The sequence below is a fragment of the Falco punctatus genome, assembly GCF_963210335.1.
Source record: "Falco punctatus genome assembly, chromosome: 9".
Lineage (NCBI taxonomy): Eukaryota > Metazoa > Chordata > Aves > Falconiformes > Falconidae > Falco > Falco punctatus.
The window spans coordinates 24,343,262-24,369,695 of NC_137589.1; the positions used below are offsets into that span (position 1 = coordinate 24,343,262).

Genomic DNA, 26,434 nt, shown 5'->3' on the forward strand with positions numbered 1-26,434 from the left:
ACCTCTCCTGGCCTGCCTGATCTTGGGGCTCAGCATGCTCCCGGCTGGGCGCGCTGCTGCCGGCAGCCTCAGCGGCCAGCCCCGGCCGCCGCCCCGCGCATTGCCGCGCCCGCCGCTCTCCGCTCCAGCGCCACTTGTCTCCGCTTCCAGCTCTGGCTCGGCGGCAGTGCTTCACATGGGGCTAAATAAACCCTAATGCATTATTTATCCGGCCTCGAATTAATTCCCATCCAAACTAGGCATTAAGTGCCTCGGTAATTACTGTCGATAAATCACTAGCACACAGACACGAGGGCTGGACCTGGCTCTTTCTGCTAGTTGGCCATGCATCAGTGTTACTGATACGCCTCTTTCAAGGAGCAGCGCTGATCCCGCACTCCCCCTCTCCATCTTCCTCCGGTCGCGCTCAAAAGACGCTTTGACTCGCCAAGGATCAGGTCAGGTGCTGAATCTCTCCAAGCCGGGGTTGGGGGGGAAGGGCACAAAACACACTCCAAGAATCTTGCACATCTGATAAGGTTGTGCATTAGAAGAAATACCAAGTGCGCTGGTCCGGAGGGTAGCGGTGTGCTGGGCTGCCTGCTGATCACTGCATCCCTCGCGGAGAGGTATTCCGGTGAGAGCTGGGAAAGAAACGATCCACTGCTCTCTGCAAGGAAGAAAAATCTCTCGCCTGCACTGACAGCCCGGCAGGATGGGCACAGGGAAATGCCAACACTCCATTTTAGCACCCATCATTTTTATTTGTGTTCTTTGCTAAACTCTCCTGCATACCTCCCAGGGTGGGGGGAGGCAAGGCAAAGCCTGCAGTCAGTAATGGGGGGAAGAAAGGACAAACATCTGATAAAATAGTTAGCTACTATTAAAAAGTATCTATGAACTATTACAAATACACACTGGGATGAAAATTAAATCTCAGTAATTGACACATCCTGCCCCTGGGCTGCTTTTTAGCACAACCTCCTTCCTCACCATCCCCATCTGCCTAGCAGGTCCTTCTGCAGCATAGAAAAGGGGGTAAATATTTTCCTAGCAATGTGCATGCCCTGCAGTGTCACCCTGCAGGTTTGTATTGCTGAGTTGCATTGACAAAAAGCATTTCAGATTGCCAGCTTCGTCATGTTCCAAGAAGATCCATCATATTTTGGATACCGAATACTGGCCAACAAGTCATATCTCCAATAATAGAAGAGGTTCTCTGGCCCTTTACAGAGGCTGTACTTCTCAATGTGCAAGCTGCAGCAACAGTTGGTTTGGATCTTTAGCTGCTGGTAGAACCAGCTGCTTAGAATTGATTGTGAATCTTTGAGTTCATGGTAGTTATGTCACATTTACACAACTGTAAATGAGGCTAGAAACAGGATCTGAACTGTTACCTCTATTCTGAATACATAGGCTCCTGCAGATATCTTCCCACTGTGTCATCTGTCTTAGCTGGGCTTCAGCACAGTGAAGAGTAGCTAACTAACTGGTGATCCCTTGCCCAACAAACTTGGCAAGTGTCCTGATACTGTGGATAACCAACAAGAGCATTGACAGAGGGAAGTTATACTTCTGCATTTCTGTCCACCTCAATCCCTGGATAAGAAATGCCTACCAATCATGGAGAAAGAAAGAGTTCTGTTACATATTTTTAGCATTTCTTGTCTGCTCTGATGCTGTTTATACACATCATTTTGCAGTTTGAGCAGGAAGCCAAAAGGTAGTATAGTAAAAGATCACAAGAGATAAAGTTAACTGAACTTTTAACCTTATGGTTAAAAGGTCATGGGACACTTCATCCTGCTAAGTCATTTCCCATGCAAGCTTTATTTCCCCTCTGTGGAAAGACATTATATAGGGACTTATATAAATAATTATCATGCTTATGGGCAAAATGAAAACATTAAAACAAATAACAGCCAAGTTCAACACTAAATGCTAACTTGGAAGTTTTTTTTTGTTAAATAAATGTAGTACTCTGTAAACAGAAATATTCAATTTGATCCTGTTTGAAATGTTTTTCTTTCACTTAAACATTTTCAGCCCTTCTTAAAGCAATTTTCAAAATAGACACATCGTTGAAATGATTTTTTGAAAGTTGGAAATTACATTTTTTTTTCTCCCAGCTTACATACAATAAATTCATACCTTAATTTCTCAGATGTCCTCTTTGGGGCAAATAGACTGTTTGTCAGGGGAGGGGGGAACTATAAAAAAATGCCAGCTGAGAGAAAAAAAATCACCTGTATCAGGTGGTTCTATGCTGGATGCTGTGCTTTGCTTTGACACTTTAAAGAAACACTTCCTGAAAGAAACACCAAGAATAGATCCAACAGAAAGGTAGCATAGCAAGCGTCTAGAAGGAACCAGATGCTATGGGAATGTAAAATCCCTGAAGCTTACATACTGAACTTCTTAGACTGAGCAGGATAATTAGGACAACATATCTTAATGGTTTGTAATTCTCCTATGAGTTTCACAGCCCCTTTCCATCCCACAGCTAATTTCTTAGGGTCTGTGTTCCTCAGCTGTACTGACCCCACAGAACCACATCCCACAGGGGCTCTGCCCACGGAGCAGGGCTGGGAATGCACTTTACCTGTAGCCCAAGTCAACTTCTCACCTGCATCTGTCCCACACCACTGCTAGCTGCTTCTTCAACACACATACCTAGCAAGAGGTATTTTGAACATACACCCTTCTATATAGAAAGCCCCTGTGTGAAAGGTGACAGAGCTCAGAGTAGTCCATGGTGATGCAGGAAGGAAAAAAATTTGAGTATTGCTGATTTAGCATATTCTCCCTATATCAAGTTTTGTCTGACTCAGGTACTGCTTCCAAGTGGCAACGGTATTGACAAATTATCTTCTTATGACACAATGTTTTACAGTAACTGCAATCTGAAGAGTACCCAAATTAAGCGTAATGAAGTTCCTCTGGCAGTTCATCTAGGTACAATTACTTCAGTACAGCAATTTTACTTAAAGAATTGTAAAGATGTGAAGAATGAAGAAATAATCTGTGAAAGTTTTACTTTCAATGTATTTACATCGGGTCTCTCCCTGAATATGCAGTCACATAGCAGAAAAAAAGGGATACTGGTTTAACCCAGGCTACCAACCAGGTAACCCCATATTTCACTGCAAAAGAAAAGCTTGTAAATACAGAGGTGGTAAAACTGAAGAAAACAGAGATACAGTTCTGCGACACCAGCTCTCCCCACACACCTAGCAAAAGTATCATTGAGGAGAATTTGAAAATATCACAATTAGAGAATTTAAACAGAACTACCAGAAAAAGTATCTGGTCAGAGTTCCCAGTTTAGGATTACCTGAAGTCTTGTGTCCTTGTTCCAGCAATTCTTAAAAATGCCTGCCTGCTGCTTCAGAACATGACTTATCTATGTCCTTACTATTGAAACCTAGGAGTTACAATACCAGAAAAAATTTTGCATAGAGCTGCAAAAAGAGTTGTAGCAGAACTATAACAAACAACAGAGTTGTTCTTACACCTAAACTTATTCTAAGGCTACAAAAACACATGTTGTGGCCCTAAAGTGCATAATAGCCTTAACAGCCCTGACCAGCCTCACCTGGCCACCACCCACACCCTCTGCTCATAGGCCCAGAGCTACATTTAAGTCCAGGCTTGGAGGCTTTATTTCTAGCTTGAGTTATCTTGCAGGGATACTGATCTCTAGTTCAGCTCTACTGATGAGGTCTATAGATTGTTTCCTTTACTTGATCTTGTATCTGTCTTATTGCTGTGGTTCTACCTAGTTCTTGCTGGATTATATCTAATACTGGTAGCCCTCATCTAGTCTCATTTTGTGACCTGTAAATGGTTTTTCTGTCTTGGCTCTAGTCCTGCTTCATCATCATGAATGTGTTTGATCATCTGGACTCATGAGCATCACTTCAAAGTCTTTTCTCCTTATCTTACTCAGGTACTGTGGAGATTATGCTCTACTTTGTTGTGCTATCTCTCCCTTTCCCTTAAAGAACAAATGGCTATTGTTGGTCATCCTATTCAGGAGTTAGGCTAAAGGTGGCCCAATTTAGCAGGCCTCTCAGAGAGACTTAGGAAGCGGTTGGGCTGTATGCTGTAAGGCTTTTATGACTGACTGATTTGAGGTAAAAGGAGCATTCCTGGTGGCTTGAGCTACTAATGTGAAGGCATGTACCCACTGTTGGAAATCACTGCTCTCATGGTTATATTTCCCTGCTTGTCTAAATCTAGAATGGCAGTCTATCATAGAGTACTAAGCCTCTATAAAGCTAGAAAACAGAAATCAGGTACTAGAGAAATGCTACTATATGTCTTTTATGTGAATCTAAAAATAAGTATGCTCATCAACTATCTGCTGCCTGTAGGAAGGTGATGTGGCCTAGGGATTAGGAAATAATCAGGAGAGTTGGGAGGAAGGCATGGCCTCTAGCTTTAACATCAACTAATTTCCCATGGCTACAAGCAAGATATTCAGTTCTAGGTCCTATCCACCTCTATGCAGCATTTTGAGACCTGGGATTGGCAAGTGTTATCTAAATGCAGAGATGATAATGATAATAAGCTACTGTAGCAGGGACACTCACAGAATATATGATTCATCTGTTGGCGCCAAGACTGATGGCTGGAGGCTATGAAACCTGTCTGGTGCTTGAGACAGAAGAGCGCGTGGGCCAATGAAGTTGCTGAATGTGTGGGGGATTGAATGGATCTCTGTTTCCCAGGCTGCATACATAGCATGCTGTCACCTACCAATTATTACGCGGCATATCCTTTTTTTCCGCCTACTCATCTTCTGCTTCCATATGCAAGCCAAGGACTTGTTGTAACTAGCTGATTGATATATTTTCTTTACTCATCAGCAAGATGTATTTGGATCAAAGCCCAAGATCTAATCACACTGGACTTTGGCACCATTGAAATCCAGATCCAGTTTGTTTAGATTGCAGCTTTGGTTACAAACTGTTCTCATATGGTATAAAATGGAGTTGATGGAAAGGAGTCTAAAGAAACAGGAAGGACCATGACATGCATTTTGAAATCAGTAACTGCATCAACATTGCCTCTGCAAGGCAAGCTAGAATAATTATGTATACAAGGACTGTGGGATTTTTGCTGAAGAAGACTGGGCATAAATTGACAACTTTTCAAGTATCTAATGATAGAAGGAGTTTGTTTGATATGATCCTTGCTTCCAGGCTAAGTGATCTCTGGTTCAAACCTCTTCATGATGGTGCCTTCTGGTTTTCCAGGTGAAAAGGGCCACTGGTCTTTCAGCTGCCAGTAACTAGTGGTTTTATTGGCGGTTTTAGGAGATATAGTAAGAGATACTCCGACCATGAAGAGAGAATTCCCCTGTTTTCCTTTTGAGATAACCTCTCTGGTACCAGGTATGCTGATGATGTAGGACAAAGAAGGCTGTGCAGATGTTCTAAAGCACCTCTGGAAGCTCAAAGGTATTTTTGAGAATAATTAATAGTTCAGGAAGAACTTTAGTTCAGGGATTATTTAAGGCCAAGAGATAAGAAATGGAGCAATTTCTTTAGGTTTGGCTTAAAATTAAGAAAATGCATAAGCCTCATGGCATTTTGGGCTTCCTGGGGTAATGCTTCACAGAGGATGCAGTGAATATGCCAAACACATCAAGACTACTAAAAGAGGACAGAACTATGATCTCATGGAATTACATTCAGGAATGAGGGGTAAGGGGAAGACTGTAAACAAAATAATTTTGAAAGTTTTGCAGAGTGAAACTAGGCAATTTCTGAGTATCTATCATTCCTTTACAGTCACTGTTCCTTCCCATCTAGTTGTATTCCAGAAACAGGTCAGGAGTAATTAATCTTTTTATTTCAGGATGTAAGAGTGAATCTCTAGACAGCAGCTACAGCTTGAGAGAAGGCTGTAACACAGCTGTCTAGACTTCAGTTGGGCAAGAAACTCACCAAATTGAGATACTGCTGGTAGCCAGAGATGGCTTTAACTTTTTTCTCCTCTGCTGTGATGAACATGCACAAAGGGTACCTACATCCCTCCAAGCGCTCTGCTACTACTGTAGCAAATACCTGAAAATAATTTGACTTTTTTCAGAAGTGCCCTGTGAGTAGGAGGAATGGGTATTTTACTTAAGTGACCTGCAAAAACATTTTGAGAGTATATGTTATTCTTCATGGTAGATAAAGAAAACCTGACTTGGTATTTTCTTTCCCTTCTTTTGCTTATACTTGACAAACATCAAAGATGTTGATGTGTCCTTTCTCATTTTGCTATATATAAACAGTGGTCTCTGACCATGTTGAGGGTGTGCACTATATTAATGAGAAGCAAAACCTTTAACAGAAATTTCTGACTTCCAAGAAGTTATTAGGTAAGGCAGTTCAAAAAGTGACAAAATAAAGGCTAGGCAATTCTAACTGATCTGATAAAGAATTTCAACTTTTTGTGATGCACCTTCATTACATTGGAGGCAGGCAAGGCTTAGACTATGAATGTCAAAACTTTCTTAAAAACAAATTACCAGATTCCAATATAGAAAAGCATTTATGCTTCACATCAAAATACATGCTTAACTGATGTGCAGGGTCAGAATTTATTGGAGTAGTTCATGTTGTTTGGATTTTGCATTATGTAAGCAAAGCATAGAGCCTCAGACTTCAAAGGAAGCTACATGACCAAGTCCCAGTTAACTGCTGTTCAGTCAAGTCTCTGATTCTAATTGTATTATCTACATATGTCGCCAGTTGTATCGATGTCAGACTGCTCTCACTCAGATCTCACAACAAAATTTGTCTGTTTGAATTTCTGTGACATTTTTGGAACAGGTGGGATGTGAAAGCCTGGAGAAATTACTGATTTTTTCATCATTCATCTGTTCCTCTACACCCCCAGACCTTGCACCTTTGAGAGCAGTGACAGCAATATATGCTTTAGACAGAAGGTGCAGGACCTCGTGAATCAGCTGCATTAAAACACAATAACCTGGGCAATCACTTATCCTAACTGTCATCTATGGGCCTAGAAGGAACGAGGTACTTGATTCAAAGAGGAGATACAGAAATGCATTATTTAAAACTTAAATGCTATCTCTGCAGAATAGATATCTTTTTTCTTTTAGTGGCAGGAACCAAAAAGCAGGCATGCGTATTTTGGACACTGAGGACCGAGGATGGTATCCTCAGGAACATATTTCCTTCTGCTGTCTCAGGGAAAAAACACAGTTGTTTAGGTAGATCTGTTTCAAAATGAAACTTGGGTTAAAAATGAAGGGAGCTAAAAATTTCCAATGTGCTGTTTTTCTAACACTGACCCATTTTTCTTCTGTTTCAAATACTTTTAAGCAGAGACAGAGGAAATAATGAAATAAAAATAGAGTTGTAATTATTAATGACTTCTGGACTTGCATTTTGGAGGCTTAGGTAATAACTGTGGCTCTGCCACTGTCTGGCAATGTGGCTCTGGGTATGTCACTTGTAATTCTTAATGTCACTGTTTCCAGCCTGCAAAATGGAGATTGTAATACTGACCTCTCTGATAAACTTTTCCAGATGTATGGAAGAAAAATGTCCAATAAAATGGGTTTAATATAAGTAGTATTACTTATTAGGCAAAATGTGACCTAAAAAATTCTTGTATTTTTGGATCAAAATGTAACAGGAAAATGTGAAAAGCATTTCTGTTTTGTTTTTTTTTTTTTTTTAAATGTCAGCATTTCCATGAGGAGGGGTGGGGGTGGGTAGGTAATAATTTAGGGATCATAATTTTGGTAATCAGCATTTTATTTACAAGGTTACCTGTTTCCTAGAAGATGGCAAATGTGGAGCACACTTATTTGGACTATCCAACTGTGTAATTATAGCAAAGTCTTCTCAGATATGATCTCCTGTGCCTCATGGTTCTAAATCCTTAGCAAGATAGTTCCTAAGCTTGTGTTCTTGCAGAGAATTTATAGCTTGGGAAAAAAACCATGTACTGAAAAGCTCTATATTGCTGGATTTACAGACACAGAACTTACCTGTTTATTAAAGTTGTATGAATAGAATTTTTATTAAAACCAACCAAATAACCCTCTAAAATTCCCCACAAATGGTATTTGTCTCATGATACTCTGTTCTATTATGTTTTATTTAGCCTTACTAGTATTTGTTCAATGATTAAATGAAAAATGTCTTTTCAAAACAAAACATTTACTACAATTTTGAAAGTATTGAAAAGCTCTCTTCTATTAAATATCCTTTTTTTTCCTTCGCCAAAGCTGACCCAATTTACAAGTAATTTTTCTCTGAAAAGGTCTGTTCTTCATTCACAATCTTTTACCTGCTCTGCTTGCATATTGTCAACTTTATAATCTGTGCCCCTAAAGTGAGAGAGTCAAAGCAGACTGCTGTTTTCCAAGTGGCTTCTCTGCTGGGTGCCCAAATGAACCCTGTCCATTCCAGAGGCTGATGGGAGTATGAAAATGTAATCCTATAAATGCTCAAATTGCTGAAAGTAAATAAACAGGAAAGTAAGTCGTTATATTTTGTGCTGTGATACTTTCCTGCATCGTTATTGAGGCTGGACTGAGGAAATGAAACGGAAGCCGCAATTTTAACATGAAAATAAACTGTGTACCTGCCGATATATATGATTTCTGCGGCCTCATCTAACAGCAGACCTTGCAAGCCCTTCTGTCGTGCTGCCACCTGGTGACGCTCTGAGAGGAAGGTGCCACCACAAATAAAGTTCACAGTTAAGACTGCTCGTGTTACCGCTGAGACCCACAAACTAGGTAATATCTGGAGCTTGGGTAGAGGCTAAAAGGCTATGCAGTATATTTCATGTATACGTTTCAAATGTACAGTCTGTATGGAAAGGAAGAGGTCTCAGTACCTCTGGCAGGAATGCCTGTTATTGGGCAAAGGCAGGCTGTTTGAATTTTTCATCTTTACTCTCATCTCATTTGAGAAAAAATGAAAAAGAACTAAAAATAGAAAATAAAAGTTTAATGGAAATTAAAAAGAACTTAAATAGAAATAAAAACACCACTAGAGCCTGGCGTGTCTACATTAAGTATTTAGTCATACACTTGTCGTCTGTACATTTAGGATGTCTTTTAAGATGGATCCCATCTCTGAGCTTCTCCTTCAGTTGTGCAGAATAAAACACAAGCCCATGGGCCTGACTGACCAATTTTTTTTGCACTGGTAACTCTGCCAGTGGTCTGAACGCAGGTTCTGGTATTAGCTTGTGGTTACATAATTGGCACAAATGGGACAAACCTTGCAGATTATATTCTGAATATGTTGCTCCCAGACTTCAAGACAGACTTCTGCTTCCTTCAAGTTAGAGGCATCTGCACATTCCTCTAAGCACTGTGTAGCAATCGATGCACTGAGATGCAAACCAATTAAAGTCTGACCTCATGACTGGTGTCTGTTTTTTAGACAGCTTAACAAATCCTATTGCTGAATAAGCTGCCTTAGACCTCCATGTGAAGTCTGCTGTTCACATTTCCCTGCTTAAAGAGGTAATTCTTGCAGGCAGAGACAGCCCTAGGGACCCCGTGTTTGAACTGGCATCCTAAAATACAGCCTTGCAGAAGGAATTTGCTTGTTTGTCAGCTCTGAGCCACTGCTCTTCAGCTCTGGGAAGGTATCACAGCAAAAGGACTCCTATCTTACAAGTAGCTGCTGAGGATCCTGTTGCACTTCCCTCTTGTGGTGAGCCTCTCTGCAAGGTAACTACTGCATTATTTTACCAATTCCTCCTTTGCTCCATGTGGTAACAGCCTCTGCTTCACATGTGGAAGCTGTGCTTTCAAGTTCTGCTGAATGCACTGAGCTCCCAAGTGATCATGCAGCTAATGACCAGTTTCTTGTTGCTCTACTTTGCTTCTTTAACAAAATACTATGTGTTTAGTTCTAGGGTTTAATTCCAAGTCTAATATTACCTCTGCTGAGCAGCCGCAGCAATTTTGTGTATCTTTAGAGGTCAAGTTCCTAGCACACACACAAAAAAATGCTAATGCAGAATCTGGCTATAAATTAAGTGAAGATTAAGGAGATTTTTCATATTACTTACCAGCCTAGAGCAGAGTCACCTGAACACCCTAAAAGCAGTCCTTTCCTAGGAAAAAAAGGAAACCACAGTCCCCAGGGAGGCTATTTGTCTTCAAGAGTTGTTTTTTAAACCAGAACATACCAGATAGGAAAAATACTGCTTTCATCAGTTTGTCCCCATTTTTTCTGTCCAGAATTTTGTGGCAGAAAGCTAGCAACCAAATTCAATTGAAGTATTAGTTCCATAAATAAGGAATTAAAGACTGGGGAAGATATATGAGTCTAGTGCAGAGAGCTAGAAGAATATTTGTAGAAAACCCAGGCTTATCCATGAATAGACTGTGACAGCTTGTTAAGCATGGTTATTAGCTATTTGAAAGTACCTGAGTAGTTATCACTGTGGGAAAGCAGCCTTCTTGGATACATGTGGAGTCTGGGAGTTCAGCTTATAGGAAAGCAAGGTCAGGGGAGCAGGAGTTTATAAATAGACTTAGTAGCAGCCAAAGAATAAATAGCAGTAGTTAGTAGGGGACACATCAGAGATGGAAAAATATCTGTGCTCATACTTGCATTGCAAGGATTTTGTAACTTCAGGCTCCCTATTTCGTACAAGATGACAATGAGAGTTGCTGTGGGCTGTGCAAGCTACACAACATCCTTCAGAGAGCAAAGAGATGTTAGGAACTAGAACCAATTTCTGAGATTTAAGGAGGTGGTATTGTCTGCAGAGGTTTTGGTGCTTCTGCAGAGAAAGTGAGAAGAATAAATCTTCCAACAAATAGCTCTTGGTCAATATGTGCTTATGTCATTATGTCTTGCGCTGTTTTCTGAGGCTGTGTCTAAGAGTGGTATTTTCTGATAAGTACTAAGTGTTAAAGTCTACCTTTCTGTTTTGTAAATATTTGTGAACATTTTCTTGCAGAACTTCTGTATCATGATCCTTTCATTTGACAACTTTTGAGTTGGTCATGAAAACAATGAATTCCTGTATATCCTGTCGTAGAAAGTTAATCAGAGGTATGGGAGGGGGGAGAAATGGTATTCCATTATATTTTGCATTACCCTTTCAACTTCCTCAATCTCATTAGACTAACATGCTTTCCAGTGTGGAGATCATGTGTTCAGTAAAGCTGCCTTAAAAATTTTCCTGCACAACATTTTTCTAGTCAGTAGGTGGCATTTAATCAAAATAGCAGCTTCCCAGTGGAACTTTCATATTTGATACTTTTTTTTGTCTTCTGGGCGGGGGGGTAACCCTATTAATTTGAGCAAGATGTTTGGGTATGAGAGTTTCAAAGTGTTTTTACTGTTGTTACAAACCAGTTTTTAAATGTGGCTTCTTTTTCCTTGTGCTTTTAAAAAATTAATCCTGTTTTACTAATTCTGAAATAATTTTGGTGACAGCTATGCACATTTTTTTTAAAAAAAAAGTATTTTAAAATTATTTAGGGTAGTTCTGTGATTATATAGTCCAGTGACTTCTTCCCCTCACACACACCACTGACTACTCTTAAAGGAGCCAAAAGAGATGAGTGAAGGGGGGACTGTCAAGCAGCAGGCTTGCACTTGCTGTGTAATGGTTCATAGGGAACTACTTCAGGATTACACAGACTGGAAAAGGCTGAAAAGCACTGCTCCTGTCTGACTTCTAAGATACAGGCTCTGGGATATACTTTGATTTATTCCTGTTTAAACAACAAAAGCATTGGAAAAAAAATCCCCTTTTGATTTACAGACTTTTGTTGGAGGCAATTTGTTCCAAGTTCCAATGAAATATTTTGAAACAGCAGAATTCGATGTGATAAAAAATGTAACACTGCTACTACTGATCAAACCTTACCAGTGCGGAGGTGCAGGCTGGCTGGCAGGAGGCAGAGAGGGAGGGTTGCAGGTCACCTACCCTTGGTCATGTGGGGAAGAAAATGGCTGCCTTTCCTGAGGTGAGTTTGGAGCTTGGCTCCAGCGCCAGCCCTGCGAACTGCCCTTTTACAACCTATCAGTGACGGTGCCAGAGCAGTGTAACGAGACCTCCCGATCCAGACTGAGTGCTCGGGTCCAAGGAGTGCTGGCTGGCAACAGGCAGGGACACGTTGCCTCACAGAGACTCTGCACACCTTTACCAGCAACTAGTCTACCTTTACCAGCAACTAGTCTCGTGGTTTCATCAGCGTGACCTTCATTTAATTTAAAGGTGAAGTATAGTTATCTCTGCATATTCAATATATGTGTAAAAATATTCTAGTTACCTTATGATCTGCATAGTGTGGCCAGGCATCGGTACATGCTGTCTTATTTTCCTCAGAGGTGGTGGCGCTGCCTGAGGCGGCAGGCCTGGGCGGGAAGGCTGCCCCGTGAGGGCGCTGGGCCTTTCGGGAGCTGCCTGGTAGCACCGGCCGAAGCTGCTTTTACTCCCCACCTCCCCGAGCGAGGCTCTGCGCTCCGGGAAAGTGCAGTCACAGAGCGGGGTGGCCTCCCATCACCCCAGGCCTCCCTACATCCAGAGGGAGAGGAGCTGAGCTGAGCTGCTCAGGCTCAGAGTCTTGCAGCTTTTCGCTTTGTAGCCTGCTGGTTTTGCTTCTTTAGGAAGATTTGCTGAAGGAGCTGAATGCCTCCTTCATTGTAGAATTCAAGGTTTGCTGAGCAAAACAATGAGTGAAAATGATGGTTAAGCAGATGGTTTAAATTTTTGCATTGCCTTCCTCTGCAGTCTCTGTCGGCTTCTGTTCTGCCATTGAACAGAGGGGAGGAAAATGAAACACAGCCACTTCCCTTTATGATGTTAAAGAAATAAAAAATGATTCAATTAATTTTTTTTAAGCAACGTTCTTTTTATCAAGAGAAAAAAATGCATTTTAGCAGGAAAGGTGAAGAATGGGAAAAAAACTGCAGCTAATTCAACTTTTGGGCACTTCAGTGTTGAAAGGAACATGTGTTTAACTGGTTTTTTTTCTAGATTGAAGGTTATGAATGTGCAGCAGAAAAATCAGAAAAATGTATTGTCTCAGCAAAATCAGCTGCATTTTATTTCTTATGTCTGCAAGGAGAGAAACTTGATGAAGGGAGAAATACAGGCTTTTCAGCAGAGCTCCATCCCATCTGGGTTTGCAGTTGGGCTGAACCGACAGCCCCCCGGGCAATGGCAACTGCAGAGGAGATGCCTGCTCTGGGTGTAACCAGTCAGCCTGTTTGGTGAACCTAATGCAAATGAAAAGTGGTGCAAGTTGTGTTTCTGGAGAAACCTGCAGTAGCTTATCTCCAGCCTTAAACTGGAGAAGTGCTATGCTTCCAGCCATTCTGGACCACTAAGATACCTTTGGTGTGGGTGGTATTAATGTAAAGCAGTGAAACCGGGGGTTTCCATTGTGTGTGGAGGTTGGAGTGGCAAAGAAGAGAGACGTTTAATAAGAATTGACATAAGGGACATTATTTGGTGCTGTAAGACAGTGGACCTTGTAATTATCTACAGATCCTTGCCTTAGGAAGTTCGCTGTATGGCCAGCTCAGGTAGGACATCTCATCTCCACTGGACCATGCAAGATCTGCTTGAGGGTGCTGCCCCTATCAGATGAGAGTTTCCAGTTGGTGTTGTTAGCTCCTGGGTCCAGGAGGTTACTAGTGCCCTTTCCAGAAACCTTAAACCAAGATGAGGGTTCCTCTGAGCTCGGTGCCCTGCATGTAGATACAATTACAAGTATGTGGGAGACATGGCTTTTTATTCCTGTGAGACTGGGGGAAACGATGAAGAACGGAGGGATTTTCTTCTCCATTTTTGTAGATGGAGGCACTGTGCAAGGGGTTGTTAATATAACCAACCCAAACTGACAAAGGGCATTGTGGCACTGTCCCCTCTACATTAGCTATTAGATTATCTTTATTTCTTGCGTTATTTTTACTACAGATAATTTGGTTACAGCTGTTTCGCTCCAGTGAAGCAGATATTAAGCAGGAGGGTGTGTTGAAATTCGGGACTTCCAGCCCCATCAGCAGTTAGTGCAGAGTGAAAAAGAGAAATGGTGCTTCCTCTGCTGCGTGGATTGCAAATCTACTAATGACTGTGTGGCTGCTTGGGTCCTGACAGCATCTAGTGAGGGGAGGCACCACTGGATAGGGAAGGCTCCTGGGAAATAAACCTCTCTGAGAAAACAGTATGGAGGGCCTGCTGCAAATGATATTCTGTTCTGTGGTTTTAAACTGAGACTAAAAGAGCAGAAATGGAGCACATTTAGGCTTGTTTCTGAGTCAGGAAAGGGGAAATGATGATGATGTCTCTGGGTTGGTATTAATATTCTCTTCTGTGTCTCTGCTTCTGCCATTAATGTCACCGCTGCAGTTTTGGCTAGATCACAAGTGGGAAGGTAGCAGCTAATATGTGAGCAGTCTAAGGCAGAAAAGTAGTGGATGTGTTGATGCAGCCTTTTGCAGGCTGTGTGAACTTGGTGGGCCTGTGCTCAGAGCTGCCTGGAGGCCTCACAGCCATGTTGTTGCAGCACTGAACTCAGCCAGAGCTGTGCGTGTCTCGGTGGGGCTCACTAAAGTGGCCTAATGCAACATTCGCTGGATCTGCCCTGGGTGTGGGTAGCTCAGCGTTCACATTGCATCTGCTTGGAAAACATGCTATACATTATACTTAACTAATGCTTTCCAAAATCTGCTCATCTTAAGGCTACTGTCTCTACAGACTGAGTGGAATATTTTCCTTGGGTTCTAAGGTATATTTCTGTTTACAGCAGAGATACAGAGATGCTTAATTCCTGCTATAATCTATAAAGGGATGAACTAAACCCGTTATTTTGCTGCTGCCTCTATTGTTGATCTTTCTTTCAATAAATACATTTCCACAGTAAGGGATGAGAACCAATCCTCTGGGATTTCTATGCCAGAAACGTCACTGCAGTGAGAGAGGTCCCTGCAGTGTATAGGGAATCGCTGTCCTGTTTTAGTGCTTAATCCTATTGAATAGTGAAATCGGTCCCTTCAAGACATACTGCTTCTACCTTGAGAAACATCAGGACTCTCCAGTCTGGATACTGCCATAGCTTAACTGGAAGAGAAAGTTAGTATTCCTCCTGAATACTTTTTCAGGCATCTGAGTGAAGCGGATATTAACAGAAAACAGATTACTTTAACTGCCTAGGGTAAAATCCCCTCAGGTTTCAATCACTGTAAGACTGTGATCCCACTGATTCTAAAGGTCACCATAAAATTCTTGGGGAGAAGCAGTTTACAAAACACTTGAGTTTCCTGTGTAAAAATGTTTAAACTCTACCTCCCCTCAAAAAACAATTGTAAAGCCTTTCAGATGTGTTAATAGGGAGAACAAAAGAGCAACTAGGCAATTGAGAAGTAGTCTTGCTCCAACCCAGTATCTAATCTAGGCTCCCTTATGTTGTCAGCGAACTTATAGAGCTTGTTTGCCTCTTGATCTGAGTAGCTTCCTTGATCATTTTAGTAGAGCTATTATTTAGCATTCACCTCAGTATTCAAATGTATTTATTTTAAGGGTATTGCATTTGAGGAAGGACTCTAGCTGTTGCTTGTCCTTTGGGCACAGGTTGCACAGAGAGCATGAATTTTGTGGTGCTGTATTCATGCAGTAATTGTACTTTGTAAATTTGTAAAATTTAAATTTGAAACCAAAATGAAACACCACACACCACACACACACTCTTCTTTGTCCATATGGTGTAGGAGGAAATACCTGGTTACTCTTGAGCTAGGGAGAAACATGCAATGCCTGTCAGGTTTGTGCATAAACTCAGTTGTTGCTTTGGGAGCTGGCTGGTCCTGAGCATGTGGGTCATTTGCTCTTCACTTCTGCTTTCCTCAGGAAATAAGTGCAGCAGCCAATCAGGTGATTCACAGTGGAAAGAGCAGTGGGGGAGCTGCTGCATACACCAAGATGCCTAGTAGGATAGAAGCAGTAACACTCTTGTCTCTGGATGTGGTTATTGACTGCAACAGGAGCTGCTGAACCTAGGATCCCAGGTATGTCAAGATATTTGCTGTGAAAGCAAAAGGTACAAACTGTTAGTTGTTGAAGGTATCTGCAGGTTTACCTGTAACGGGTTTATTGTGGTAGGGTTATTTTCAAACAGCAAAGGTTTCAGTCAAAGTACACCCTAAAATGAAGTACAAGGAGCAAAATGGATCAGTGTTTTGCTTGTATCCTTTAATCAAGGGATGATAATAGGGTCACAGGTTTAAGGGGTATATCTGTTGGAGCTGCTGGTGGAGACTTGTTAGATTTGGTTCAGCTTCATATCCTTATTTAACGAGCTCTTGTTCTGAAATGATCAGAATTGGCCTGGTCTTGTTCCTCTGAGTTTGTTACAACTATATCGTCCATGACTAATCAGAAGCATTCTGTTTGCTCTTGAGATCCAGAGCATTTGATTTCCAGGAGTACCACATCTCAAAAGCAAGTATATCAAATATCCCTGCTTCTCTCTTCACTGTGGTAGGGGTATATGCAAGCCAGAGAAGAAACTGTTGCTAATTAGATATTTAGAAGCTACTTTTTGAAACAGAAGAAACAAAGAGTAGGTGCCTGTGTGGGAGAGCTGAAGTCGTTTTTAGAGCTGTTTTTTGGATTGCATGCAGATGGTCTTCAAACAAAAATGAAGAGAAATGCAGTTAAGTATTTTAAACTGAATTAATGATTTGTGAGACTGTACTGCAGAAATGCCTTGTGCAACTTAGATGTACTCAAAAGGTAAAAATATGCTTGGACAAATGAAGTCCTAGTGTAACTGATTGCAAGTCTTTTGGTAGTAATCGTGTCACGCCTTCTTGAAACAAGCTGAAATGATATTTATATTGCTGAAAAAGTAGGGGCCATATCCTACTGAAATAGGACTTGTTCTCTGAACAGTATTCAATCTTCTGTAAGCTGACAAATGTTTTAATACCCCTCTGCTATTCTTATTTTGTTATCTATTTTGATTTCAAGGCACCAGCTAGATTAGGCTCCTATTGTATAAAGCGCTGTGCCAGAACTTGGGATGAGAGAATACCTTCCACACACAATTTATGGTTAAATGGACCTGGGAAGGATAGGTAGGATATTGAATTTTGCAACTTGTTTTAATTCTTGGAGAATTTTTATTAACTTTTTTATTTTTTTAATAACTTGGAGAAGGTAAATAGAGTGACATCAAAATGTAGATTGTTTTGGTGGTGGTTTTAGGTTTGCCTCATGCAATATGGTCAAGTATGATCGCTAGACATAGAACCAATAAGTGTAGATAATTTAAGAAAAGCAGAGGGAGCTCAGGGAGGAAGAACTGAGGAGATTAGGAGGGACAGAGATAAGAGTTGCAGATGGACAGTGACTGGCACAGTGTTTGTTCTGAGGTACTGTCATTTTGTGTGAGCACAGAGTGGCATGAGCCACAAGAAGGAATGTAATTGAATTGGGTGAAAACTAGAATCTGTGAGATAAAATGGTTCATAAAAGAAACAACTGATGCCTTCTACTGCTTGGGTCTGTTATGGCATAAGACAGCTTTCCTGGTGAGATAGTGGAATCCCTGGTTTTAACATGCCAGTCAAACATTTTAAATGCTATCTGTATTGCCAAGGAAGGGAAGGGGGTGTAAAAAGGTATCACAGTGGATTTTTGGAATGCTGTGAGCCTTGTGTTTCTGATAGTCACCAGAATCCTGGTTTTAATAGTCAAGAAAAGGTTATTAGGAGAAGGAATATTTAAATCAGGTAGTCCTAGTACTAGGGGTCTGATGTTCAGTCTAATATACCTCTTGTTGTCTGAACAGTTGGAGTAAATAAGGAGGCAGATTGTAGTCCTCATTTTGCTTTCAAGTACTTTTTGGAGGTTAAATATTTCCATGTACAGTCAAATATCTGACATTTTTTGCAGATACTTACCATAAAAAGTGGACTAAGCTCTGAAATTTTGTATGAGACTTGATTGTGTTTTTGTCAGCCATCTTGCCATGAGACCCTTCTCTGACAAGAAATTATTTTAAATGTGTAAGTAAATTTCTTGATCTTGGTGCAAATTGGGATTTTATAGTTGTATGGGATCCTTCTTTGGACTGCTAGGGGAGTTGATCCCAGATAAACGCAATTAAAATGTCATTTAAAAAATCATGCTTGTTCAGTCAGTAAGCTTTTAGTACTAGCATTCTGCCTGTCCTGCCAGCTTTGGTCAGACCTTTCTTCCCTTTTGTCTTATCAGTCTGAAAAGGTGTAGCCACACAAGTGTGATTTCACACAAGCTTCATTTAGAACAAAAGGGAAAACACATTAATAAGTTCCACTTCCTCTGTTGCCTAACACCACTCTCTGAATGATAATATCAGGTTTATTTGATATATTTTCACTTTCACATCTTTTAAAATACTTATTACTTAGACTTTACTTTTTGTGTCATTGTAATATTTATAACTTGTCAAAGCTGAAATAAGCCATTAATTTACACTGAGGATCAGGACAAATGGTGGGATGTAGAAGAGAGCCAACATATAAGGCATTTTAAAAATATCTAAGCTATCCTTAATACCAAAGATACTTGAATGCTGGATGCTGTGATACTGCGATTAGTCTAGAAGAATAATTATCCTCCAAGAGGAATAAAAAATGTGAAGTATTTAGAAGCCCAAATGAAATTGTAGATGCAAGAATAGGCTATTAGGAGAAGGAATATTTTAAGCAGATAGTAACGGTCTGTTATCTCCATTTCCACTAGAGGACTGATATTTAGTGTAATATGCCTTTTGTAGTCTAGACAGTTGGAGTAAATAAGGAGGCAAATGATAACCTCCATTTTGCTTTCATGTACTTCTGGAGATTAAAGACTTCCATGTACACTCAAATGTATTACATAGTCTGTTACAATTAGGTCTTCATTAATGAAGTTGTGTGTGCATATCTGGTTTTAATAGTTTCTGTGGAGAGGGAAATAATTCTTTCATTCCATACAATCATGAAGTGAGAATTTTTTAAGTGACCAGCCCTATTTGCCTTAACTGTGCCACCAGTAAGAAAAGTCTGCAAAATAAATTATAAATAGAAAAAGATAAAACTGATAAACGCATTTGCAGTGCCATTCAGTGCAGTGCAGTTCAAGCAGTGCCATTGACTGGTCAGTCACTGACCTTCTGAGCCAGCATAAGGACTTCATTTCACCTCTTTGTGCCTCAGCTTTTCTATAGAAATGACCAAGGTGAATGTAGGCCCTGGGAGTGAGTTAACTTGTTACTTAGCATTGATTTAGTTTTAGCAGAGTAGCTTTCAAGGTGAGAGGTTTCCATTAGGAAGAGAATGATGCCACCTGGGATGTGAGAGCAGGCGCATTGAAAAAGTAACTCTTAAACTATGCTCATTCTATGCTAGAAGAGTACCCAGGCTTTCTCAACACACTGTACAGCTTCACAATGAGTCAAGTGAATTGAAATTCCCTACGAGGGTTAAGTATAACATATGACAAACTGAACTCCCACGTAGTCATGAGGAACAGAGTCTTCCTGTTTATTCTGTGCGCACAGTCATCATACTTTTTCTTGTCACAGGACTGTGTTGTCTTAGTGCTGATAATTAAGGAAAACAGCAGCAGTGAAACATGAATTGTTGTTGAGGTCAGAAATTCCAGACTGACATCCTTGGAGACTGATCAAAATTTTGTAGCCCTCCACTTCCTGGTAAAAGGACAGAGTATGGGCTGTGGTAAAATCAGTTACCCTCTGCTGTGGGGTGAAAGAGTGGCCGGAAAGCTGCCTGGCAGAAAAGGACCTGGGCATGCTGGTTGATGGCTGGCTGAACATCTGAGCCAGCAGTGTGCCCAGGTGGCCAAGAACGCCAATAGCATCCTGGTTTGCACCCAAAACAGTGTGGGCAGCAGTGCTAGTGAAGTGATTGTTCCCCTGTACTGGGCACTGGTGAGGCTGCACGTCAAATACTGTGTTCAGTTTTGGGCCCCTCACTTCAAGAAGACATGAGGTGCTGGAGCGTGTCCAGGGAAGGGCAACGAAGCTGGTGAAAGGTCTGGGGCACAGGTCTGATGAGGAGCAGCTGAGGGAACTGGGGCTGTTTAGTCTGGAGTAAAAGATGCTCAGGGGACCTTATCACTCCCTATGACTGCCTGAAAGGAGGCTGTAGGGAGGTGGAGTGTAGGTTTCTTCTGCCAGATAACAAGTGGCAGGGCAAGGGGAAATGGCCTCAAGTTGTGCCAGGGGAGATTTAGATTGGATATTAGGAAAAATTTCTTCACTGAAAGGGTTGTCAAGCATTGGAACCGGCTGCCCAGGGAGATGGTGGATTCACCATCCCTGGAGGTGTTTAAAAATGTGTAGATGCAGTGCTTAGACATAGTTTAGTGATGGACTTGGCAGTGCTAGATTAATGGTTGGACTTAATCTTAAAGGTAATTTCCAACCTAAACAATTCTATGATACACATCCAAGCATAGGTGTCTGCTAGGACCATTGGTTTCCTGCAGGTGGTGTGGTGCACAGTGACAAGATAATTTCACCCTGTTCATCTCTGCAGTATGGAGCTACTGCATGAGTGTGGAAGTGAAACTGGTTCATCTGGCTTGGAGTGGACAGCATGCAAGCTGTAATCAAGCTGCATAACTGATGGATGGTGAAGAAATAGAATCCCAAATACAGTATTAGTGTTGGCTTATAATTTCTAAACCAGGCTCATAAGTCTTTTTAAAAATTTAAGGAATGTATGTTTTGGTAGTGCAGATATGACTCAGTTTTTGAGGTAATTTGCTTTTTGGAGTATTTATTGACAAACTAGAATGGCAAAGAAACACTGTAGACAAGGAACCTATTTCCTAGAAATGGGTGTACGTTGGTGTTTTTCTTTGAGGGTGTGTAATGGCTCTTAAAGGACTGTATTTGGTGAGAAAAGTGATGATCTACATTCATCTTTGTGATAAATCCCCAGCTGCCTGCCCACACTATGATAATTTGTGTCATATTTTGAGTAGTCAGACTATGTCCTAGACACCAATAAGCATATTGCTGATTTTGATGGAAACTGAAGAGGCCTGATTTCCATTGGTGGAAAAGAGTCAGTGGCTGCCAGAATTTCCATACTTCTAAACTCCCCAACTCCAACAGTTAAAACTTTCAGGGCCTAGTTTCATGGGACTGATAAGAGATTATGCTAACTGTAAATAACACAGTATCTTTAACTTTGAGTCTCACTTCAGCATGGACAAAGCAGCTGAACTTGCATGGCAGCTGGAGGATTCATCTGGCAAAGCAAGACAGCAAGAGCGAAGCCCTGATGATGGAGACAAAGCAGAAGAGCTGGGTCAGCCTGCACACAACAAGGACAAGCCACCCCAGAGCCATAACCTCCAGTGGGAGAATCTGGGCAGACAGTTTGTAGAGTATGAGCAGGTGGCTCCATTTCTCATCCCAGAGGAGAAACAGAGAAGGCTGCTAGAATTTCTTCCCCTCTTCTTAAAGGTTTGTTCTCCTTGTTGCCTTTGGTGCAGATGCAAAGGATGTAAATTTGAGTTTATGTTGCTCTATCCATTCTGTGGTGACCCTAACTGCTGGTGGAGTTAACTGGAGGGTGATCACTTTGTCCAGGTGATAATTACTTTTATTCCATTGGAAGCCTGGGCAAAGTTTCCTGTCCTCTTATCTAACTAATCTGCTGTGTTAGCATGACAAAAGTACATGGGGGGAGTGGCTAAATCCTACTATTGGAGACAAAGGGTATGTTGATGAGACAGGCCTGTTTCCTAGTCAGTATCCTGTGAAGGGGTCACTTCATGTCTGCCTCATCTGTTTTATTGCTTACTGGGGGGCTGAGCACAGTTTCAGTCTGGGAAAATGTGGCTGTGGGGCTGTGGCATGCAGCCAGCGAGGGGAAAGGCAGGGGTACAGTCTTAAGATGGAAATTTTTGGGTTAATGACAGTGCTGATATCTAAGTTTTGTGCCTGAGAGGGATTGCATCACAGACAGGGAAACTGTGGCATGAGGAGGGGAAGGTCATACTGTGGTTGGGGGACACAGCTGAGAACTACAACGTTTTAGTTAGCAGGCTGCCCTGCCCCATGCCTTACAGTTTCCATCAGCCAACAATTTCTGAGATGGCCATATTAAAAGGTGAAACTGGAAGAGCTCTGTGATGAGTAACTAATGTTACAACTCTAATGTGTAATAACTCTGTAATGTACTAACAAACAAAGGACTGGTTGGGGGAAGCCTTGAGTATAGTGACTATATAAAAGTAATAGTACCTGATTGTAGGAGGCCAGTTGGGTGCGATAGTATTAGTCTACTGGATTATTTTTTTTTATTTCTGAACATTTTTTCCACAAAGTCAAGGCTAAAAACCATTTGAGAGGGAAATAGTTACAAACAATTAGTGACACAGGGGCTATGACAAACATTTACATTGTTTTGATTGTATTCAACTTAGAAAATGTAAATGTTCTCTAGTAGGTGTATTACATGATTCAAAAAGTAGCTCTGAGTTGACTTCTGTAACTAGTGTCAGGCTCCTGCCTGTCTAGCAAATGCTGCTTAATGGATTACACTGGCTGGGGAGAGAATTTTGCAGGGGTATGCTAGCTTTATATTTGTTTGTTTATATTTATTAGTACTTCTAAATCTACCAAAGACATGCTGTATCAGAAAGACTTAACAGTTACACTTGGATTTCAGGCCTGGGAGCAGTCTGGTGGAGTAATCATATTCCCCAACATTCAGCTGTTAGCCAGTGAGGTTTCCAAGCTTCTGACAAAAGAAATTAAGAGGAACCTCAATGGCAAACCTGCAGGTAATGATCCACTGGATCCTTTTATTCTGGGAATGTGCTGTCATTCAGATAACCTCTGTGCTTACCGTGAGGGAAGTAAGGAGGGGAACAGGAAAACAGTAAGTGCAGCAAGTTGGATTTTTAGTAGGTGGTGAGCTGGCATGGGTTTTAGATGACTGCACTGAAGAACTGGGCTTGTATGTCCTGCTGACCTTGGATTTGGAACTTTTGTAGCTGGAAATGTATAATACTGCAGCTATGCACTAAAAGAGTAGGCTACACACTGTTCTGAGGAGCTTTCTTTAATGATAAAAATACTTGCTAGCCACATATGGCTTTCCTGGTGGCTGTTGTACATTCTTCACGCTGGTCAGCTGGCAGACTTCATGAACTGAGCTGGTATTCCTAGTGAAGCTTGTCAGTTTGAAACATGTAGTTTACATGAATTGATCTTAACCTGGTGCTGCAGCAAAATCCTTTTATGTCCTTCTATTCACTTCAGTGGACTCATGCTACTGTAATTTTGTTAAATTTGTCAGATCTTTTATGAAAGGAGCAATGCAGTATTTTAATCTTTCATAAATAAATTAAAGGTTAATATTTTTATGGTAACAGAGCAAGCTCGTCTGGCTTTGGAGCAATTGCTGCAACAGAAAGGGGAAGCAGAAGATGGCCATTTGCTCCTGAAATCAGTGTATCTGCTCTCACAGACTGACTTGGTAAGAGAAATGACTACAAAGGAGTCTTGTGGGCAGTGGGTTTTTTTGTTTGTTTGGTTGGTTGGTTTGGTTTTTTTCCTTTTTATTTCAGAGAAGCTGGGTAGCCACCTCAACAGTGGAATACCTAAGTCTCATGTGTGTGTTATCCGCAATGCTTTGTGCTTCAGCATGCCCAAGGTATACAGTCAGGTAGAGGACACACAACCAGGTTTATAGTTCAGGCTTTTCTATGAAGAGGGAAGTGTGTGCTCTGTGCTTTCACATACCCTTTTTATTTTGATCATCAGGCAGCTATTTTTTGTAGTGTTCCTCTGATTATTCTTCCTTCCCTCCCCTCCTTGTGTATCACTGCTCTTCAACCTTTCTTTGTCACTCCAGCTTCCATATCAAAAAGAGGAGTAATAAGGATCTATATGGTAATGTCATGGTTGGATTTTCCATCCTGATAGCCTCTCACTTTGAAGCATTTCAAAACATTTCACAAACTGTACTTGTACAGCCATCTTGAATGCGGACTGGCATCAGCAGTACAGCTTGCTGATGGACATTGTGGGTACATCTATCCCTGACTTTGGGCTGAGCAGTTTCTTATCTTTATCCAGATACATGAAAATAAAATATTACTGTCAGCTTCTAGTGGACATGTTCTGTGTCATAAGGATCTCTATTAAGTTATATATAGTTAGTAACAGCATGAAGTTCCTGATGAGGTTTGATTTATTTTTTTTTTTCACAGATTTAAGACGTTGCTATTTTTTGTGGCGCACACTCAAACTTCATATCACAAACCTCACCTTTCTGTTAAATTTTCTGCTGATTTTTGTTTCGATTATTGTGTGCCAAGCAGGCACACTGGGACTTCTCTCTGAGTTGTGCATAGCCGTAGTGAAGATGGGAAGAACCTAAGTGTTGAGAAACGTTGTGGAGTTTCTTGCATTCATAAAACCTATAATTAGAAAGGTGTGTGCAGTTGTGCAGTATGTTACAAAAGGAAAGGTATTATAGCTAAATTGCTGCTGGCTGGGTCAAGGAGCGAATAAAGAATTAATGATTTTAACATACTAGACTTTTGTAGCTGCACAGTATCCCGTGAACTAATGATAAAGGGGGCACTGTCTGCCCCTGGACTTACTGCTATGTTAGCTGCTAGTTAATTTGCAGGCCGTATGCTTTATCAGCTGTAGGTTTCCTTGTACAGGACATAGTCAGTATCTCCATCAAAACTGTAGTTCAGCTAGAGTGGGAAGTCCTGGTAATAGCTATGGCAACACACGGTCAGTGTGTTTACTTCTGCCAAGTGGATTTGTACAGCCATTCTATATGATTGCCATGCTTGTGTGCCCTGGAGAACTTGTAAGAGTAAAATGCTCAAGTAGCTCTTTCATCTGCCATGACTACACTCAGTGTGTAGAAACACAAGGAAACTGTGGTCATCTTCTGAAGGAGCTGATTTTTATTTTCCTTACCTAGAGAACTATGCGGAACATAATTGCATCTGGCCTTCCAGCTGCTTTGATGCAGTGCCTGTACCTTTTCTTTACTTTCCCTCTGAAGAAAATCAGTGATGATGGAGACATAAGCGAGGATGGCACCCAAACTCAGGACATGGTTGTTCAGGTGAGATGCACCTCTGGGATTTCATTTGTTCTGAGTACTCAGATGTTCCTTTAGGCTTTTAGCTATGATTGATTCAAACTGAAAAAAAAAAAAAAAAAAAAAAAATTGGGACTGAAAACCATTGAACAAGTATCAGGAGCAATATAGAACAATCTGAGATTTATTTTTAAACATATTTTTTGTTAAACAAAACAACATGACTTTAAGTGGCAAAAAGTCCATTAAGAATATCCTAGTGGTAGTTTAACTTGTTAATTTCACTGCATCCTTTCTTCTGGCATTAGTATCAAACTATAATCCCACCCCTAATGAATTTATCTTAATCTCCCAGATATCTGCAGAGGTGTTTATAGTAGTTGATGTTTGTTTGCTTTTCAGATAATGCTTAAGATGTACAGAGAGGAACAAGGTGTAGAGGAACTTCTGACAGCTGATAAGCTTCAGTCATTAATAATAGCAACTGCTTCACTCTGGGACCAGTGTAGCCACTCATGGAAAGCACCTACAGGCCGTGTGCTGAGAACAATTTCAAAGGCTCAGACGAAAAGCAGCATTGTGTACCTTCAAGGTTTGGTTTAGTGATTTGGTTTCTCCTTTCCGTATAGCTCCGCTGACAATGAATTCTCAAAAACAGTCTACCTGGGATAGATTTTTATCTTTACATCATCTGTTAGTCAGTCAACTGCAATACATGGGCTCTTGGCTTTCTAGACAGGAGCTTTATGTAGTACTGATAGCCAACTGGAAAATGAAGAATTTTTTCCACACAAAAATAATAAAATTACAGGCAAGAGCCAATCCCACCTACCACACTAATGTAGGAAAGGACAAGATTTTTGTGTGATTCAATGTATGAGCCTAAGATTCATGTGCACTCTAAATATAACGTGAGGGCCAGAGTAGTGGTACCTTTTGGGGCAACATCATGATTGGCAGAGGTACATCCTCGTTTCTTCCTAGGCTTTATTAAAGGAAGCAATCTTCTTGTTACTAAGAAGTGCAAAGGCCAGGAGGCTATATTTCTTAGGAGGAAAAAAAAAAAAATATAATCCACACTATACTGTCAGTGTTCCTTGTCATGGAGTAACTGCATATAGGTATTTTTATTTTAAAAAATAAAAAATTTGGCTTCCTGAGTGAGATTGAAAGACTGAAGAATAATAGTTCTAAGATTACTGATCTGCTTAGACATTTTGAAGCTGTCCTGGAAGGACTGGCCATCAGATCAGACAAGAAAACTAAGCTTCATTGCTCAGAGCAAGCCTCATTGAGGAAGAATTCATCTGTTAACTTCACATAGAATGTGCGATTGACTTAGTACAAAA

The 26,434-nt window shown here is 41.0% G+C and overlaps 2 protein-coding genes across 8 annotated transcripts in view; one reads left to right on the plus strand and one right to left on the minus strand.

Annotated features, from left to right (window-relative positions):
• The window catches only part of ARHGAP22 (Rho GTPase activating protein 22), a gene marked incomplete at its 5' end in the record, with an annotated part of 163,920 nt that extends 152,675 nt beyond the window's left edge, over positions 1-11,245 (minus strand). Inside the window, one exon of one of the 3 annotated variants that reach the window (XM_080401590.1) lies at positions 10,409-11,245. In XM_080401590.1, the coding sequence (XP_080257716.1) occupies positions 10,409-10,451 (43 nt within the window). Of the gene's footprint in view, positions 1-2; positions 10,385-10,408 lie in introns of those variants that run through there. The other 2 variants (XM_080401581.1, XM_080401591.1) reach the window with 2 other exon arrangements.
• A 4,621-nt stretch (positions 11,246-15,866) lies between these two features.
• WDFY4 (WDFY family member 4) overlaps positions 15,867-26,434 on the plus strand; it is a 144,283-nt gene continuing 133,715 nt past the window's right edge. For 2 of the 5 annotated variants that reach the window (XM_080401530.1, XM_080401533.1), the window contains exons 1-6: positions 15,867-16,010; positions 21,197-21,469; positions 22,680-22,794; positions 23,389-23,492; positions 24,963-25,109; positions 25,488-25,677. In XM_080401530.1, coding sequence (XP_080257656.1) covers positions 21,209-21,469; positions 22,680-22,794; positions 23,389-23,492; positions 24,963-25,109; positions 25,488-25,677 — 817 coding nt within the window. In that variant the 5' untranslated portion in view covers positions 15,867-16,010; positions 21,197-21,208. Of the gene's footprint in view, positions 16,011-16,974; positions 17,082-21,196; positions 21,470-22,679; positions 22,795-23,388; positions 23,493-24,962; positions 25,110-25,487; positions 25,678-26,434 lie in introns of all 5 variants that reach the window. The other 3 variants (XM_080401531.1, XM_080401534.1, XM_080401532.1) reach the window with 3 other exon arrangements.